At 36.1% G+C, this 15,082-nt stretch overlaps 2 protein-coding genes across 12 annotated transcripts in view; one reads left to right on the top strand and one right to left on the bottom strand.

The window, feature by feature from the left end:
* The window catches only part of LOC148166356 (proton channel OtopLc-like), a 49,405-nt gene that overhangs the window by 5,330 nt on the left and 28,993 nt on the right, over positions 1 to 15,082 (bottom strand). For all 11 annotated transcript variants that reach the window (XM_088049382.1, XM_088049383.1, XM_088049390.1 and 8 more), the window contains one exon: positions 45 to 201. In XM_088049382.1, the coding sequence (XP_087905508.1) occupies positions 45 to 201 (157 nt within the window). The remainder of the gene's footprint in view (positions 1 to 44; positions 202 to 15,082) is intronic.
* Positions 1,406 to 13,932, top strand: LOC148166357 (apyrase-like). Its single transcript, XM_088049394.1, has 7 exons — positions 1,406 to 1,597; positions 1,644 to 2,058; positions 12,600 to 12,816; positions 12,860 to 13,060; positions 13,107 to 13,264; positions 13,306 to 13,555; positions 13,600 to 13,932. The coding sequence occupies exons 1-7, from the start codon at positions 1,491 to 1,493 to the stop codon at positions 13,917 to 13,919; spliced, it is 1,668 nt and encodes a 555-aa protein (XP_087905520.1). The 5' UTR covers positions 1,406 to 1,490; the 3' UTR covers positions 13,920 to 13,932.

Below are 15,082 nucleotides of genomic sequence, written 5' to 3'. Positions count from 1 at the left end.
TTACAAGAAAAAGCGGTGAGATGCGAGCGAATTGGAAGACTCACCTGATAAACCAACGGTCTGGTTGTATTCGTCCTTGTGGTATAAAGTAATCTCCTTGAGGTATTCAAGGACGAGGGTCCGAATCCAGACGCAGATGTTTGTGGCCACCACGTGCATCAGACCGAAACGTGCTATGACTTTGAATCGGTGAATGTTTAGCTGGAATAAATCAGGAAATTAGAAAATGTATTCATTATACTTAAAGCAGAGATTAAACGAGAATTTTTAATGGTATTTGAGGGACGGATATTCAGAATTTCATAATTTTATGGTAGATTTTGTTGTCTGGCTATTTTAAAGTTAAACTAATGTTAATTGAAGTTATGTTTAAAATTACGAATTTACAAACTGCAAAACAATTAAAACCCAAAAATATGCAATACAATACAATTTCGGTTTTTTAGATTCTCCGGATTTTTCGTCTTTTTCGAATTTCTCATATTGTTTTGGTTCCTTCGATTTATTTGATTCTCTAAGAAGAGGGGGATTTAAAAAAAGGGTGCCTTAGGTCCGGACTTGGAAAAGACCTCGAATAACTTTTTTTTACACGAGAATGAAAGAAAGCGTGGAAAAGTTAGAGAAACTTTAAAAAAGCAGAAAAAAGAAGAAAAGTTCCAATGAATCTAAATTTACGCGTGATGTGATGACACTGTGGAGGGAATTTGGTAATTTTTCATATAACTTCATTCATATAACTTTAGGTAACTTTTTCATTATTTCGTTTCTAATTGAAATTTCAGTTTGATTTACCAAACGAGTTGGGAAAAGTCACTTTACCACCAATCGGGATAAAAATTGGTTCTTTTGAGAGCCCAATTTATTTTAAACAAATAAAACTTTTCTCAATTTCCATTCTGAAATCATTCTTTAGATTTATCCTTTAAATTTTCTTCATGTTTGGAATATTTCAAACTTTTCGCAGTTAGATTTTTAAAAATTCAAATTAATTTTTGCGTTTTTTCTGTTTTGCGTTTTCCATGTTGATCGTTTAGACTAGCCATTGAATTAACTAATTAACTGTTCTATTGAAAATATCCAAAGACTCTCAGATTATTTTGAGAACTAATCATTTTTAAGTGGAGACTTCCGATATCACAATGACAAAAAACACAAAATTTAAGTAACAATCATAATCACTAATTGTTGTTGAGATAATCTTTCTTAAGAATTCCAAGGCTAGATAAAAAATTCGTGTTGATAACGGTCGCATTACAATTATTTTTCCACACCGCACTTAGTTTAATTCAAACCATCCGAATACATAATAATACTTTTACATAATGCTTTTTTTTAACATTTAAAAAGTAAACTACATCGCATTTAAAACATTTTAAAAAGTACTTGAGAATGCACAATTATGATTATTATCTGTCGCGATAATTCCCCCATCGTCACACACCTATGAAGCACTTTTAATCTTCAGTCATTGTCAAGCCGTGGGAACGAAGATGCTTCCACTTTTTTACTTCTGTTTAATCCCAGTGGTGCTGGTAAACAGCCAAAACGGCGATTTGTTTGACTTGACTGTTGTGCACGTCAACGATTTCCACGCCAGGTCTGTATGACCACATATCTCCAGTTTATCAAACGTGATTTTGCAGATTTGAAGAAACGAACGACGAAGGAGGGACTTGTAAAAGCGACACGTGCATCGGAGGCTTTTCCAGATTGTACCAAGAAATCAGCGACACTATAAAAGACAATTCCCATGCGATTCTTCTGAACGCTGGGGATAATTTTCAGGGGACTTTGTGGTACAATATTTACAAGTGGAATGTGACGCAATACTTCCTTAATAAACTACCGTTTGATGCGATCGTGTTGGGTAACCACGAGTTTGATGATGGCGTCGCTGGAGCTGTTCCTTTCATCGAAGAATTGGAAGCTCCAGTTGTGGTTTCTAATATCGATGATAGTTTGGAGCCGACGCTCCAAAATACTTACAATAAAAGCGTCGTTATTGAACGGTTTGGGAAGAAAATCGGGATCATTGGAGTGATAATAAAAACCACAAATGTAAGTTTTTCTTGGGGAGTAAAAATTTCCCAACCGGACCACCCAAAATTGATTTTTCGAATTTTGAAGCGGTTTTTTCTTCAAAATAAAGAATTAGGGGTCTGAAAAACTATCTAAATATTATTTTGAAATTATTATTTTTGATAAAGTTATGAAGATTCAAACTTTTTTGCAGCGAATCAGAAAATAGTATATTAAAGAACGTTTATAATGGCCAATTTTGGTGCACAAGTTCGCCTACAGCTCGTTTTATATGGGACGAGTGCACCAATGCCATTATAAAACCAGTCCTTTATACTATTTTTTCGAATTTGCACCCCTTTTTTAATAAAAAATTAGACTTTTCCTTTTTCACGATTGGTAATGGTTTTGTAACCACGACTTGCCACTTGATTTTCAAATTCAATTTAAAATTTGACATTTATTGACTTTTTGAATTTTAACCTAACCTCAGAACCTGTATTCACATCTATTATACAGGGTGATTTTTTTAAAACGGCAGGCGTTGTAGAATTTTTATTTATGAACCGATTTCAAAAATTTAAAAAACAAATTAAATGGTTTATAATTTACTATAAACTGATAATTTAACATTTTTTCTAAATGTCTTAGTATCTTTTGGGCGATACTCAACTTTCTAATTTTAAATTGGAACCCTTTTTTTTTTTTCATAATTTAGAAGATGCTAATTTTCTTGATTCAAAAATGTGTAATATGTTCTACTTTTAACCAAAAATATTTTTAAAAAAATTATCAAAATTGAAAAAAAACAAGCAATAAAAGTTAATAAAATCTAGGTGCATGGTGTCAAATAAAAGAATGCCGTTATTGTAATGTCAAAAAGCAGCAAATAACAGAAAGGATCGGCATTTTTTTTTGAAATTATTAATAACAAAAGACAATAATAATTACAAATCAGAAAAAACAACTACCTAATTTAATTAAAATACTGTTGAAACGCCATCCCGTTTTTTTATTGCACAATTGACACCTACGAGAAATGCATTGTGCATTGTAAGGTGTAGCCCCATCTTGTTAAAAGAAAACTTATTCTTTCTGTTATTTGCTGCCTTTTGACATTACAATAACGATATTGTGTTATTTGACACTACGCACCTAGATTTTATTAACTTTTATTGCCTAAATTTTTTCGTTTTTAATATTTTTTTTTTAAATATTTTTTGTAAAAGTAGAACATATTACACATTTTTGAATCAAGAAAATTCATATCTTCTAAATTATGAAAAAAAAAATATGGGTGTCAATTTAAAATAAGAAAGTTGAGTATCGCCCAAAAGATACTAATAAGACATTTAGAAAAATTTTAAAATCATCAGTTTATAGAAAATTAAAAACCATTTAATTTGTTTTTAAAATTTTTAAAATCGGTTCATAAATAAAAATTCTACAACACCTGCCGTTTTTAAAAAATCACCCTGTATTTAGGTACAATTATTGTTGGCAATTATATTGATACATTTTTTGTTCACGCAGCAATTTATTAAACACGAATCGTAAAATCCAAATTGACCAAGAACTTGACAGGAAACAAGTGACAGCCAGACTAATTAGTTCTGCCAATTCTTAAAAAATAAAATTTCCTACTTTGAGTTCTTTTATAGATTCCTATAAAGGACTCCAAATTGAGTACTCTAATGGACCTATTAAAGCGGCAAATTTGAAAAAAGGACTTTTACTGCCCTATTCACTACAGATACATCTATAAAATGAGTTATTAAATAAATCAAATAAAACAATAAAACAATTATTTTTTCTGAAAAAAAAAGCATTTTAAAAGGAAATAAATCTAAACTTAATGAAATTTTCGTATGTTTAGCCAAAAAAATTAAAAACTTTTTTATTTATGAAGTGCCAAGAAATGTTTTTTGTCAAAACTTGTACACTATGAAACATAGAATAAGTTGCACTTTTAATTTTTTGGCTAAACACACGAAAAATTTATTAAGTTTTTGTTTTTTGTTTTTAAAATGTTTTTTTGAGGAAAAATAATTGTTTTATTCTTTTATTTAAATTATTTAATTATTTTATAAGTGTGCCCATTGTTTCACCTCACGGTGGAATGTTGTAACACGGAATAGTTATTCGACTCAAATGGTTTTTGGATGTTTATTGAATTATCGGTACAACGACTTACTCTTTCGAGTTTAGAATTTTGAATGCTTAAAAACTAATTTGTTATGTCTCACCCCACCCTGCCACCATCAGTTGGTACAGAGGGGGTGGATTTGTGAATTGGTGGTGGCCTAAACATACTGCCCCCCTTGAAGTTACTTACTTAGTACTTCAATAATCGTATTTACATATATCATATTTACAAGATTATTATGCCTAACTAACAATTAAAAAATAACTAATTCATTAATAACAACGAATAAACATCTGTACATACAAACTTAAATGACTAAGAAAAGCAAGGCAATAAAGGGAAGAAAAAAATAATAATAATAAAATGCGAATTGTCCTTCACACGTAAACTGAAGTCCGCACTACACTTGGTCACTACTCTTGGTCCTGAATGGGTAGGAGACACAACCTTTTCAATGACCTCTTCATGACGCCTTGGTTGGTACGAACGCTGACCACCCGACAATGACCGTCGTTGCCTGGATGTACCTCTGCGATACGGCCCATCTTCCAACACAATGGAGGTGAATTGTCGACGAGTAGCACCAATGCCCCTACGAGGTTCTCGGGGACCTCGTCTTGCTTCCACTTGGTTCGCTGTTGGAGACTGCTTAGGTATTCGCGGGACCACCGATTCCAATAATGCTGTCGAAGACGTTCTACCAGCTGCCATCTGGACAATCGGTTGATCCGTACTTCTTGGAGGTCGGGCTCTGGAAGTGCTGTTAATGGCTCTCCAATCAGGAAATGGGAAGGGGTTAAGGCTTGCAAATCATTTGGATCGGGACTTAGTGGTAACAATGGTCGGGAGTTTAAACACGCTTCAATTCTAACCAACAGTGTTTGAAACTCGATTAATGTTAAATGGGCGTTACCCATTACTGCTTTCAGATGTCTTTTCATTGATTTGATATTGGCTTCCCATAGACCACCCATATGTGGGGATCTTGCTGGAATGAAATGCCATTTCGTATTTAAAATAGCCAATTTGCGCGTAATTTCCGGTTCTGACTGCCTTAACGTATTAAAGAATTCAGCTAATTCGCTTTTAGCCCCGACAAAATTCGAACCATTGTCACTATATAAATCACGTGGTTGTCCACGTCTGCTTGCAAATCTTTTAAGTGCGCCAAGAAACTCCTCCGTGGTCAGATTCGTAGCACACTCAATGTGAATCGCTTTTGTCGAGAAGCAAATGAACAACGCGACATAGACCTTGATTAATCGTCTTCCACGACCAACAGATTCTCGAATCATGAAAGGGCCCGCGTAATCTACTCCTGACACAAAAAACGGACGAGTAGGTGTAACTCGTTCAGCCGGGAGATTGCCCATTTTGATTTTTGGTGTTTTAGGATGAATATAAAAACATGGTAAACAGCGGTGTAATACTTGACGAATCGCACTGCGAGCTGAAACTATCCAGAAACGTTGACGTAAAGCTGCCAGAGTGGCCTGAGGGCCTGCGTGGAGTTGTCGTATATGCTCGTGCTTGATAATTAAATTGGTGACAAAATGATTTTTTGGTATTAAGATGGGATGCTTTACGTCGAAATTTAAGTTGGAGTTTTTGAGTCGGCCACCAACACGAATAACCTTCGAATTATCCATGTATGGATCTAACGATAGAATTTTCGATTCTTTCGGTACTGGCTTATTCGCGCTTAAATGTGCCCAAACCGTGGGAAATCCATCTCTTTGAACAATGCGAATTATGACCTCAAGGGATTCATTGAGTTCATCGTTGCTTATGCTTTCGGTCTTGATTTTGGTTTTAGTTTTGCAGTTTTTTATGAAACGTAGTATCCAGGCTGTGACTCTTTGAAGCCGCTCAAGACTTGAATATTTTGTCAACAGCGTGGCAGACAGAGTGCCTACATTACAAAGCACTACTGGGTTTTTTGTTTCCGGAATATTATCTGGGTTCGGGTTAAATTGTGACTTTGGCCAGGTTTCTTCGGGACCTAGAAGAAACTCCGGGCCATTGAACCAAAGCTTGTTTTTTAATAGATCCAATGGCGAGCTACCACGACTGATGATATCAGCGGGATTCGCTTCCGATCGTACGTGGTACCAATTTTCGGGCGCTGTTAAGGCGGCGATTTACCTCCAGAAAAATGTATGTTTTCAGGCCTCACAAAATTCGATATTACTCCGTTGTCTGTGAAAAAAATCAGTTCAAATTTTGTGAAACTGCAGTTAAGATAGTAATTAATGTCGGGACGTTGAGTTTTTTTGAAAAAAAGTAATGACAGTATGATAAAAAAAATGTTGAAAATCGTTAAATTTGGCCAAGTTTAGAACTAAATATCTCAGGAAATAACATTTTTTTTGTAAAAAGCTCTTCGTCCCGACACAGAACCATTCTTTAACAAGAAGAATATCATGTTCGTTCCACTGTTAATTCTTTTATAATCATGTAGGATCAAATTTACATGAAGCCTGCATCGCCCAAATTGTGGATAAATTGCGTACATCTTAGGTTGAAACCAACCCTCTGTGACCATGATGGTGGGGGAAAAAATAACATGTGTCCGAGAAGTGAGCTGAACGAAATTGTACGATAATAAACGACTAACTTTCTTTTCTTTGCCCATTTGGTCTCGAAATCGAGTCGATGTCCATTCAAATTTAAAGACTTGACATACCTAAATAACGGGCTCAGCGGCAAGTCACATATTTTGAGAAATTATTTAAACTACGAGTAGACATTGTCACATTAACCTGACTGCAAAAACTATATTATTAAGCTTTGTTAATAAACTTGCAATTTGATATTGAGAGTTCTTAAATATTGTCGTCTTGACAAATGAGAAAAAAATTATTGACGTTGAAATTCAAAAACTGTTCTAAGCGCCATGATATTAATTAAAAATAATGAGATATTCACCAATACAAATTAGTCAATGATTTTATTAAATTTTATTAAAAAATCGTAAAAATAATAACTAATTTTTTAAAAGTTTATTTATAAAACTCTTTGTTGGCAGGTTTAATAAATGGTAAAATCTGCTGAAGATTGTTATTTTGCTTGCATTTTTATTGGTTGTTTATATTCAATTGTGCTAATGCTAGCGCACATTTACAATACACCTATAACACTTTTAACAATTAGAATAAATTAAAACAGATGTGATAGGATAACTTTCACGTTGTGTTAAAATTTGAAGAGATTACTTACTAAAAATGTCTTTGTTGAAGGTTGACCATTGGCGATAGTGTCAGGAACAACAAAAATGATTTGTGTCTTGGCTTTATTTATGATTTACTACGAATTTAGTCAACATCAAGTTTTTCTGTTTGTTGTTCGGTTCATTCACAGTCCAGTTAGATAAGAAGCAAATTTTTATTTACAGATTGGATTCTTTAGAACGAAGGCATACAGACAAATACAAATACATCGGACATTCCACTTAGTTTTTCTTCTTTTACCTTCTTTCCGGTTTTCGTAACATATTTCTTGCCTTGCAATTTTAATTTATTAAAGGATTGAAAGTTTTTTTTATCAAATGTGGACGATATTATTTAGAATTAATTTATTACATTATCTAATTTTTCAAATTTTTGGCTCTTAGATCGGTCTCTATGTTAAGTCTGTAGGTATTTACTATAACTTAATTTTATAATTTTAAATATTTATTCTAAAACTGTTTGGCTTTTTACAAAATTGACTATTTTAAAGACCTGAAACCTTTAAAAAAACAGCAGAATTTACGCAAACACGGAAGCCAAAAAACGGACTATTGCATATTTAAAAGGGAAATTTTTTGTTTACTCTTTTAAATTTTCTTAGAAACAATTGGGAATTGTTTAGAAAACAGGTTTCACTGTAGTTTGCATCAAATTTGAACAAATTTCGTACCCGAGCTTGTGAATTCGCGTTGCGACAAAGGAATGCCTTGGTTTTAACAATTTCGGCTAATTTTATGTTTGTTTGTTTTTTGTTTTATTAAATAATTGGTTTGTTGTTGCTTTTATATTTTTTGTTTTTATTTTTATATTATGTATTATTTTTTATCATTATTTTTGCTATATCGCTGTCTTCAATGTCTACTCTTTCTGAGCTGTAGTTCAACTAATAAAATGCTATGCTAAAAACGCTTCGTTTGCCGAGTCTGAAATGGTTAGTGTACTGCCGATGTGTCCGAAAGCATCACCCTGCCCTTGAATTTCGTCGAAGGGATGGATGTGTGTAACACTATAAGATTACAGCAGAGAAACGACACAGCAAACCTAGAATGCTCTGGGTAAATCGCCGCCTTAAAGTATTAATTTCGGAAACGCGATTCGCCACAAAAACCTTCAACGTATTTACAGGAGTTTTTAACCAACTCAACACGATCGTTGAGTCGGTCCAATAAAGTTCTCGCGCGATTTTTTGTGGGACATTATGTTTTACCCTTGTCATCAAATTGGCCAACAAAAGCGCGCCGCATAATTCCAACCGTGGGATTGTGACTGTTTTGAGCGGGGCGACACGTGATTTTGCGCATATTAGTCTTAGTTCGTATTCATTGTCGCTTATTGGAACCCTCAAATACACGGCTGCCCCATATCCCTGCTTGGACGCATCTGAGAATCCGTGCATTTCCACGAGTTCAGATGAATATGACATAATTTTGCGTGGAATGCTTATGTTTTTCAATTGTTTAAACTCATTTATTAACGAAGTCCACGCGGTGTGAATTGATAATGGTACTGACTCGTCCCAACCCAGTTTCAAAGACCAAAGTTGTTGCAATAGAATTTTCGCTCGCATTATGATGGGACCGATTAGACCTAATGGGTCAAAGATTTGCGCTGTTACGGACAATATTACGCGTTTTGTGACCTTTTTTGGTATGCCACTGTAATTGAAATCGTAATTAAATGTGTCATTTTTCGAGTCCCAAGAGAGACCCAAAATCTTTGTAGTTTCGATTTTGGTCAAATCAACAATCTGAGACGACGCGTCAGAAGTTTCGGGTAAAACCGCGGAACTGTTGGAATTGAATTTTCTTAATTCGAATTTTCCCTGTTCGAGAATGTTTACTACCTGCTTTCGAATTGTGATTAATTCGTTTACAGAATCAGCTCCAACTAATAAGTCGTCCATGTAGAAATTGTTTAGAACAACTTGACTCGCGATGGGAAATTCGCGCGCGTTTGTATCCGCGAGTTCCTTCAAACACCGCGTCGCTATGAAGCTGGCAGGTTTTGTGCCATACGTAAGAGTTGATAATTTAAATGTTTTTAATTGTTCATTGGGATTGTCACGCCATACTATCAATTGGTAGTAAGCATCGTTATTATCGACAAGAATTTGCCTGTACATCTTCGCGATGTCGGCATTTAGAACGAATTGATGACTTCTGAATTCTACTATAATCGAGAACAAATCGCGTTGAATTACTGGGCCACGCAATAGATGGTCGTTGAGACTTGTACCATCAGAAGTTTTCGCGGATGCGTCAAAAACAACCCTGAGCTTTGTGGTTGTACTGGATTCCTTACGTACCGCATGATGTGGGAGAAATACACAAGTTGTGCCGAGATTTTGGATAAGTTCCATATGACCTAGAGCGAGGTACTCCGAAATGAATTTAGAATAATCTAGCTTGAGTTGCGGTTCTCTTGCAAATTTAGTTTCAAGGTGGTTAAACCGTTTAATTGCAAGGCCTTTGGATTCCCCGATTTTTAGCGGGTTACGTTTGATCGGCAGCTTTACTACAAAACGCCCCGAAATGTCACGTTTCGTATTTTCCCTGAAATGGGTCTCGCAATCCGTTTCTTCTGCCGACAAAGGTTTATGACAGGTAGTACCAGATGCTTCAAGTTCAAAGAATTTTACTACTGTGTTTTCTAGGGACTTGTTAGTTATTGCCAGATTACAAACCGATTTCGGCAGGATTTGTTTATGATGGGGTCCAGCGGCAACAAATCCAAAGTGCGTTTTCTGTAGAATTAGACCCCCAGGTAGTGCAATTTGACCAACGCATAATAAAGACCAAAACAAGCCGCTACCAATTAACATATCTACTGCAGCTGGTTTATGGAATTCCGGATCGGCCAAAAATACATTCTTTGGAATTTCCAAGTTGTCCAATTGTGTTAATGGTAAAGTTTCCGTGATTTGATTTAAAACAATACATTTGATATTGTCTGCTTGATACGCGTTGTATCGTGACTTTAGTGATATCGCTACCGTTTCATTAGAATTAGTGGTGGTGCCACTGATTCCCTTGATTTCGAAACTTTCTTTCTTACGTTCTAGACCCAATTTTGCACACATGTGAGCCGTTATGTAATTGGACATGGATCCCGCGTCTAGGAAAGCTCGACAGCGTTTGAATTTGTTATTCGCGGACTTGATTAAAATAACAGCAGTGGCTAATAAAGTGGAATTATGAACTAAATTACCATTTATCGCATGATTATTGATTGTTTTTGATGTACTTGGCGTCTCATTGTCTACGTGAAGTAATGAGTGGTGACGTTGACCACAAGTTTTGCATCCGTTTGCAATGCGACAGTTGCTCACCGAATGATTATTCCTCAAACAATTTACGCAAAGTTTTAATTTGGACACTTTTTCGAGGCGTCTTGATACAGTCAGGTGAACGAATTCTGGGCAGACAAAAACATTGTGTTCTGGAGACTTACAATATATACAAGATTGCGATTTAACATTAGGTTTAGTAATAAGTGTCGGGTTCGATGAAGTTCGTTTTATGAATTTCGCGTTAACTGTGTTGGGTATATTATTGATTTGATTAGATTTTTGGGTTACTTGGAGCGCTTCTAAAACCGTGGCTCTTTTTTCTAAAAAGGAAATTAGGTCTTCGTATTTGGGAACTTCCGTGCTCAGTGACGTTTCCCAATCCCTTTTCGTGTTAAAATCTAATTTCTCGATTATGATGGGAACTAATATCGCATCCCATGACTCAATTGGAATTTTCAGCGATTTAAGTGCCGTTATGTTTGTTACAATTACGTCTAGCAATTCGCGTAGAGAGACACCGGATGCTTTCGAAATATGCTGTGCATTTATTATCGTTTTCACGTGGTCGTTTACGATTAAACGCATGTTTTTGAATCTTTTTATCAGAATATCCCATGCCTCTGTGTAGTTTTCGTTTGAAATGGCTAAGGATTGAATAGCGCGTAAAGCTTCGCCGCGTAATGCGTTTTTTAAATATTGAAGTTTCCTTCTGCCGTCAAGTCTTTTGTGATCACCGATCAACGAATTAAAACAATTTTCAAAACTAGTCCACTCCTTGTAATCTCCTGAAAACGGGACTAAGTTTAAGGCTGGAAGGTCAGGTAAGATCTCGTTTCTATCGGTTGATGTGGTTGCTTGTGGACCTTTATTATTGATTTGAGATTCTGAGTTTGTTTCGCACCTTTCGATTAAGTCTAGAATGTCGCCTAACAAATCGCAATACTGATCTTCGAACGCAATTCGCGAATCGCGGTTACTTCGTTTTGCTGCTTCTGTTTTACTATCGTGCGCTTCTAGCTCGTATTGCGTTTCTTCAAATTCCTTACGTAACCCTTCAAGAATCTGTTTGCGCGCTACTAGCCGATTAATGCTATTGTTCGCGAGATCAAAGGTTTTTACGTAATCTTGAATGCGTCGGAACTTTTCGGCAATCGTTACCAAAATAATTTTGAGTTCTTCGATTTTCGTCATTGTGCTAAACACGAATTAATGAATAAAAATGATTTTGAATTATTTGATTGAATCGAAACTATCCGGTGATCCGCTTTCGTCGTACACGTTGGTGGAATTGAAGCTAGTTTAACTTAGGAATAACGGCAAACAGGAATAATTAAGAATGGATTTGAGAGCCACTAACCTTTTGCTCCACGAAGCTGATTGGGATCCTCTGGTGGACGACGATGTTGGACGACTTGAATATTGAGTATCTGGGAATCCGGCTCGAAGGACCAATGTTTCACCTCACGGTGGAATGTTGTAACACGGAATAGTTATTCGACTCAAATGGTTTTTGGATGTTTATTGAATTATCGGTACAACGACTTACTCTTTCGAGTTTAGAATTTTGAATGCTTAAAAACTAATTTGTTATGTCTCACCCCACCCTGCCACCATCAGTTGGTACAGAGGGGGTGGATTTGTGAATTGGTGGTGGCCTAAACACCCATAGTGGACAGATCAGTAAAAAAAATCCTTTTTTGAATCTTTTGTAGTTTGCAAGAAAAATGCATTCTTCTGATTCGCTGAAAAAAATTGAATCTTCATAACTGTATCAAAAATAATAATGATTCCAAAATAATATTGGATACAGTTTTCAGACCACTAAATCTTTATTTTAAAGAAAAAACCGCTTCAAAATTGGAGAAATTAATTTTGGGTGGCCCGTTTGGGAAATTCTAATAACGCTGGGATTTAGGAAATTGCCAATACGGGAAAACTGAAATTTTTCGACGAATCTGAGTCAGTGAACGCCGAAGCCGAACGTTTAGCCAAGGAAGAAAACGTTTTTACCAACATAGTCTTGTCTCATTCGGGGTACGACGTCGAACAAGAAATCGCTAGGAAGGCCACAACAGCCTCCAAAATTGGTTTGGTGGTGGGGGCGCACTCTCACACCTTTCTATACACAGGAGGTAAACTATTCCTTCTTTTGCGTTTGTACAAAGGCCGTTCCAGACAATCCTCCTGGTCCTGCGACTCCTGAGGGACCCTACCCAACCATTGTACAAAGATCAGAAGACGGTAAAAACGTCTTGGTTGTACAAGCCTCCTGTTACTCCAGGTATCTAGGGAATATTACAGTAACGTACGATGAAAGCGGTGATTGCGTGTCTTGGTCAGGAGCCCCCATTTTCCTCAGTACTGAGATACCACAAAGTAAAGTTACTTTAATCACGACTGGTGGATTGACACGACTTTGTAGATACTGAGATCAACGCCGAGTTGAAACCTTGGAAAGATGGAATTGACGACATCGGAAAGAAAGTCTTAGGGAGTTCTCTGGTGACGTTGGACGAAACGGCCTGCAGATTCTCCGAGTGTCTTTTGGGGAATTTTGTCGCCGACGTCATGGTCTACAGCGTGAGTTTTTTCCCCCACAACTCTTTTATCTATTCGAGTAGTTTGTCGGTTTGGCAGATAACTCGTCTTGGAGTTATGCAGCGTTGTCTGTTTACAACACCGGAGGGTTAAGAACTACCATTGAAAAAGGGAGTATCACGTATAGTGACATGATCACGGCCCAACCATTTGGGAACTACTGGGACGTCGGGGAAATCCAAGGAAAATACATCAAGGAACTGTTCGAGTTCTCCTTAACACCATACAGAAAAGGAAGAACTGTCTTCGACGCGAACTTATTACAGATTTCAGGTTGGTCAAACTGACTCGTGACGTCAGTTAAACGTCTTTTACAGGTTTCCGTCTTGTTGGTAACATGTCAAAACCCGCCGGCTCTCGCATTGAATCACTTAAAGTTCGTTGCAACGAATGTGATATTCCGGTTTACGAAGACTTGGATTTGGAGAAGACGTATCGTCTTGTTGTTCCCTCGTTTTTGGAACAAGGAGGCGATGGGTTTGTTGTAATAAGGGACCATTGGAAGCTTCTTCAAAAAGGACAGATGGACATGGATGTTTATACGCAGTATCTGGCGGAGAAGTCTCCAGTGTTCCAGGAGGTGGAAGGGAGGATGGAGTTTGTTGGAGAAACCCGACTTGGGTCCAGAAATGTATAATAAAGTGGTCTCTTCTAACTAAATAAATTGTTTGCAGTTTTTATTATCGTTGTTTACGCCCTTTTGCCGACATGAATCATGTCCTGCTAAATCTTATTTTGACGATTTCTCGCTAATTTACAGAGCAATCTTAATCTATTTGTGCTCATTGTACGCAGAATTTTACGCAGAAACCAAAACCGAGAGAATTCTTAATTTTCGTCAACAAATGACTGAGTTATGGCCGTTTGAATTTTTAGGTTGTCGCCAGAGGGCCAAATTTTTGAAGGTTCGAAACAATTCGTGCTCAATATCTCTGAAACTATTACAGATATTGCGATGCGGTTTGCGGCATCGTTTTTCTCGCGATTTTTTACATAAAAAATAGTTCTTAGATTTTCCAAAAGGCAAAAGTTGCAGTTTTTCGCGAAAATTTATGACTAAAACTATGCCAAACTTCTGATATCCATATCTCGCTTAATTTTTATAGTAAACTTGAGTTATTATACATCAGTGTACGCAGAATTTTCTCAGATTTCAAATCTGGGATTTAAATTCAGATCCGACGACAAATAACTGAGTTACGGCCGATCAAAGTTTTGGAAAGTTGATTTTCATTTTTTCCCATTTTTCCCAATTTTCAAAGTTAAATATCTCGGAAACTATTTCAGATATTGAGATGCGGTTTGCGCCATCGTTTTTCTCGGCTCATTTTACGTTAGAAAATGTTCTCAAAAGCCCAAAATTCGATAGTCGATTTTTCGCGAAAAAAAATTGCGACTCAAACGATGAAAATTTTCAATTTTTTTTATTTTTGGCCATAACTCGTAAACTATTTGTCCGATAGATCTCAAATTTGGCCAGTAGATAGATTTCGAGCTCCTCTTTTGACTGATGTATAATTCAATGCTATTAAACGTCGTTTTTATTTTGAAAACATTGATTGAAAATTACCCTAAAATGATGTTTTCAAAACAGTTTTTAGCCAATACCTCGTTTATTTATTAAGCAAACTCAACAAATTTGGATCTCATTTTACGCAGAATGTCACGCTGAATCTAAAAACATAAGAATTTTTGAACTTTTGTCAACAAATAACTGGGTTATGGCCGTTTGAAATTTTGGGCTTTCGCCAGAGGGCCAAATTTTTGAAAGTTCGAAACAATTCGTGCTCAATATCTCTG

Source organism: Gnatocerus cornutus, unplaced genomic scaffold (genome assembly GCF_029298725.1).
Source record: "Gnatocerus cornutus isolate USDA-ARS CGAHR unplaced genomic scaffold, icGnaCorn1.1 ctg00000023.1, whole genome shotgun sequence".
Lineage (NCBI taxonomy): Eukaryota > Metazoa > Arthropoda > Insecta > Coleoptera > Tenebrionidae > Gnatocerus > Gnatocerus cornutus.
This window is presented reverse-complemented; position numbering and strand designations above follow the sequence as displayed.

Bases quoted from the DNA above. Each gene is read 5' to 3' on its own strand.
- LOC148166357 (XM_088049394.1), top strand. From the start codon at position 1,491: ATGCTTCCACTTTTTTACTTCTGTTTAATCCCAGTGGTGCTGGTAAAC. The intron at 2,059-12,599 runs GTAAGTTTTTCT...GCTGGGATTTAG, and splicing joins TGATAATAAAAACCACAAAT to GAAATTGCCAATACGGGAAA. The intron at 13,061-13,106 runs GTAAAGTTACTT...ACGACTTTGTAG, and splicing joins CAGTACTGAGATACCACAAA to ATACTGAGATCAACGCCGAG.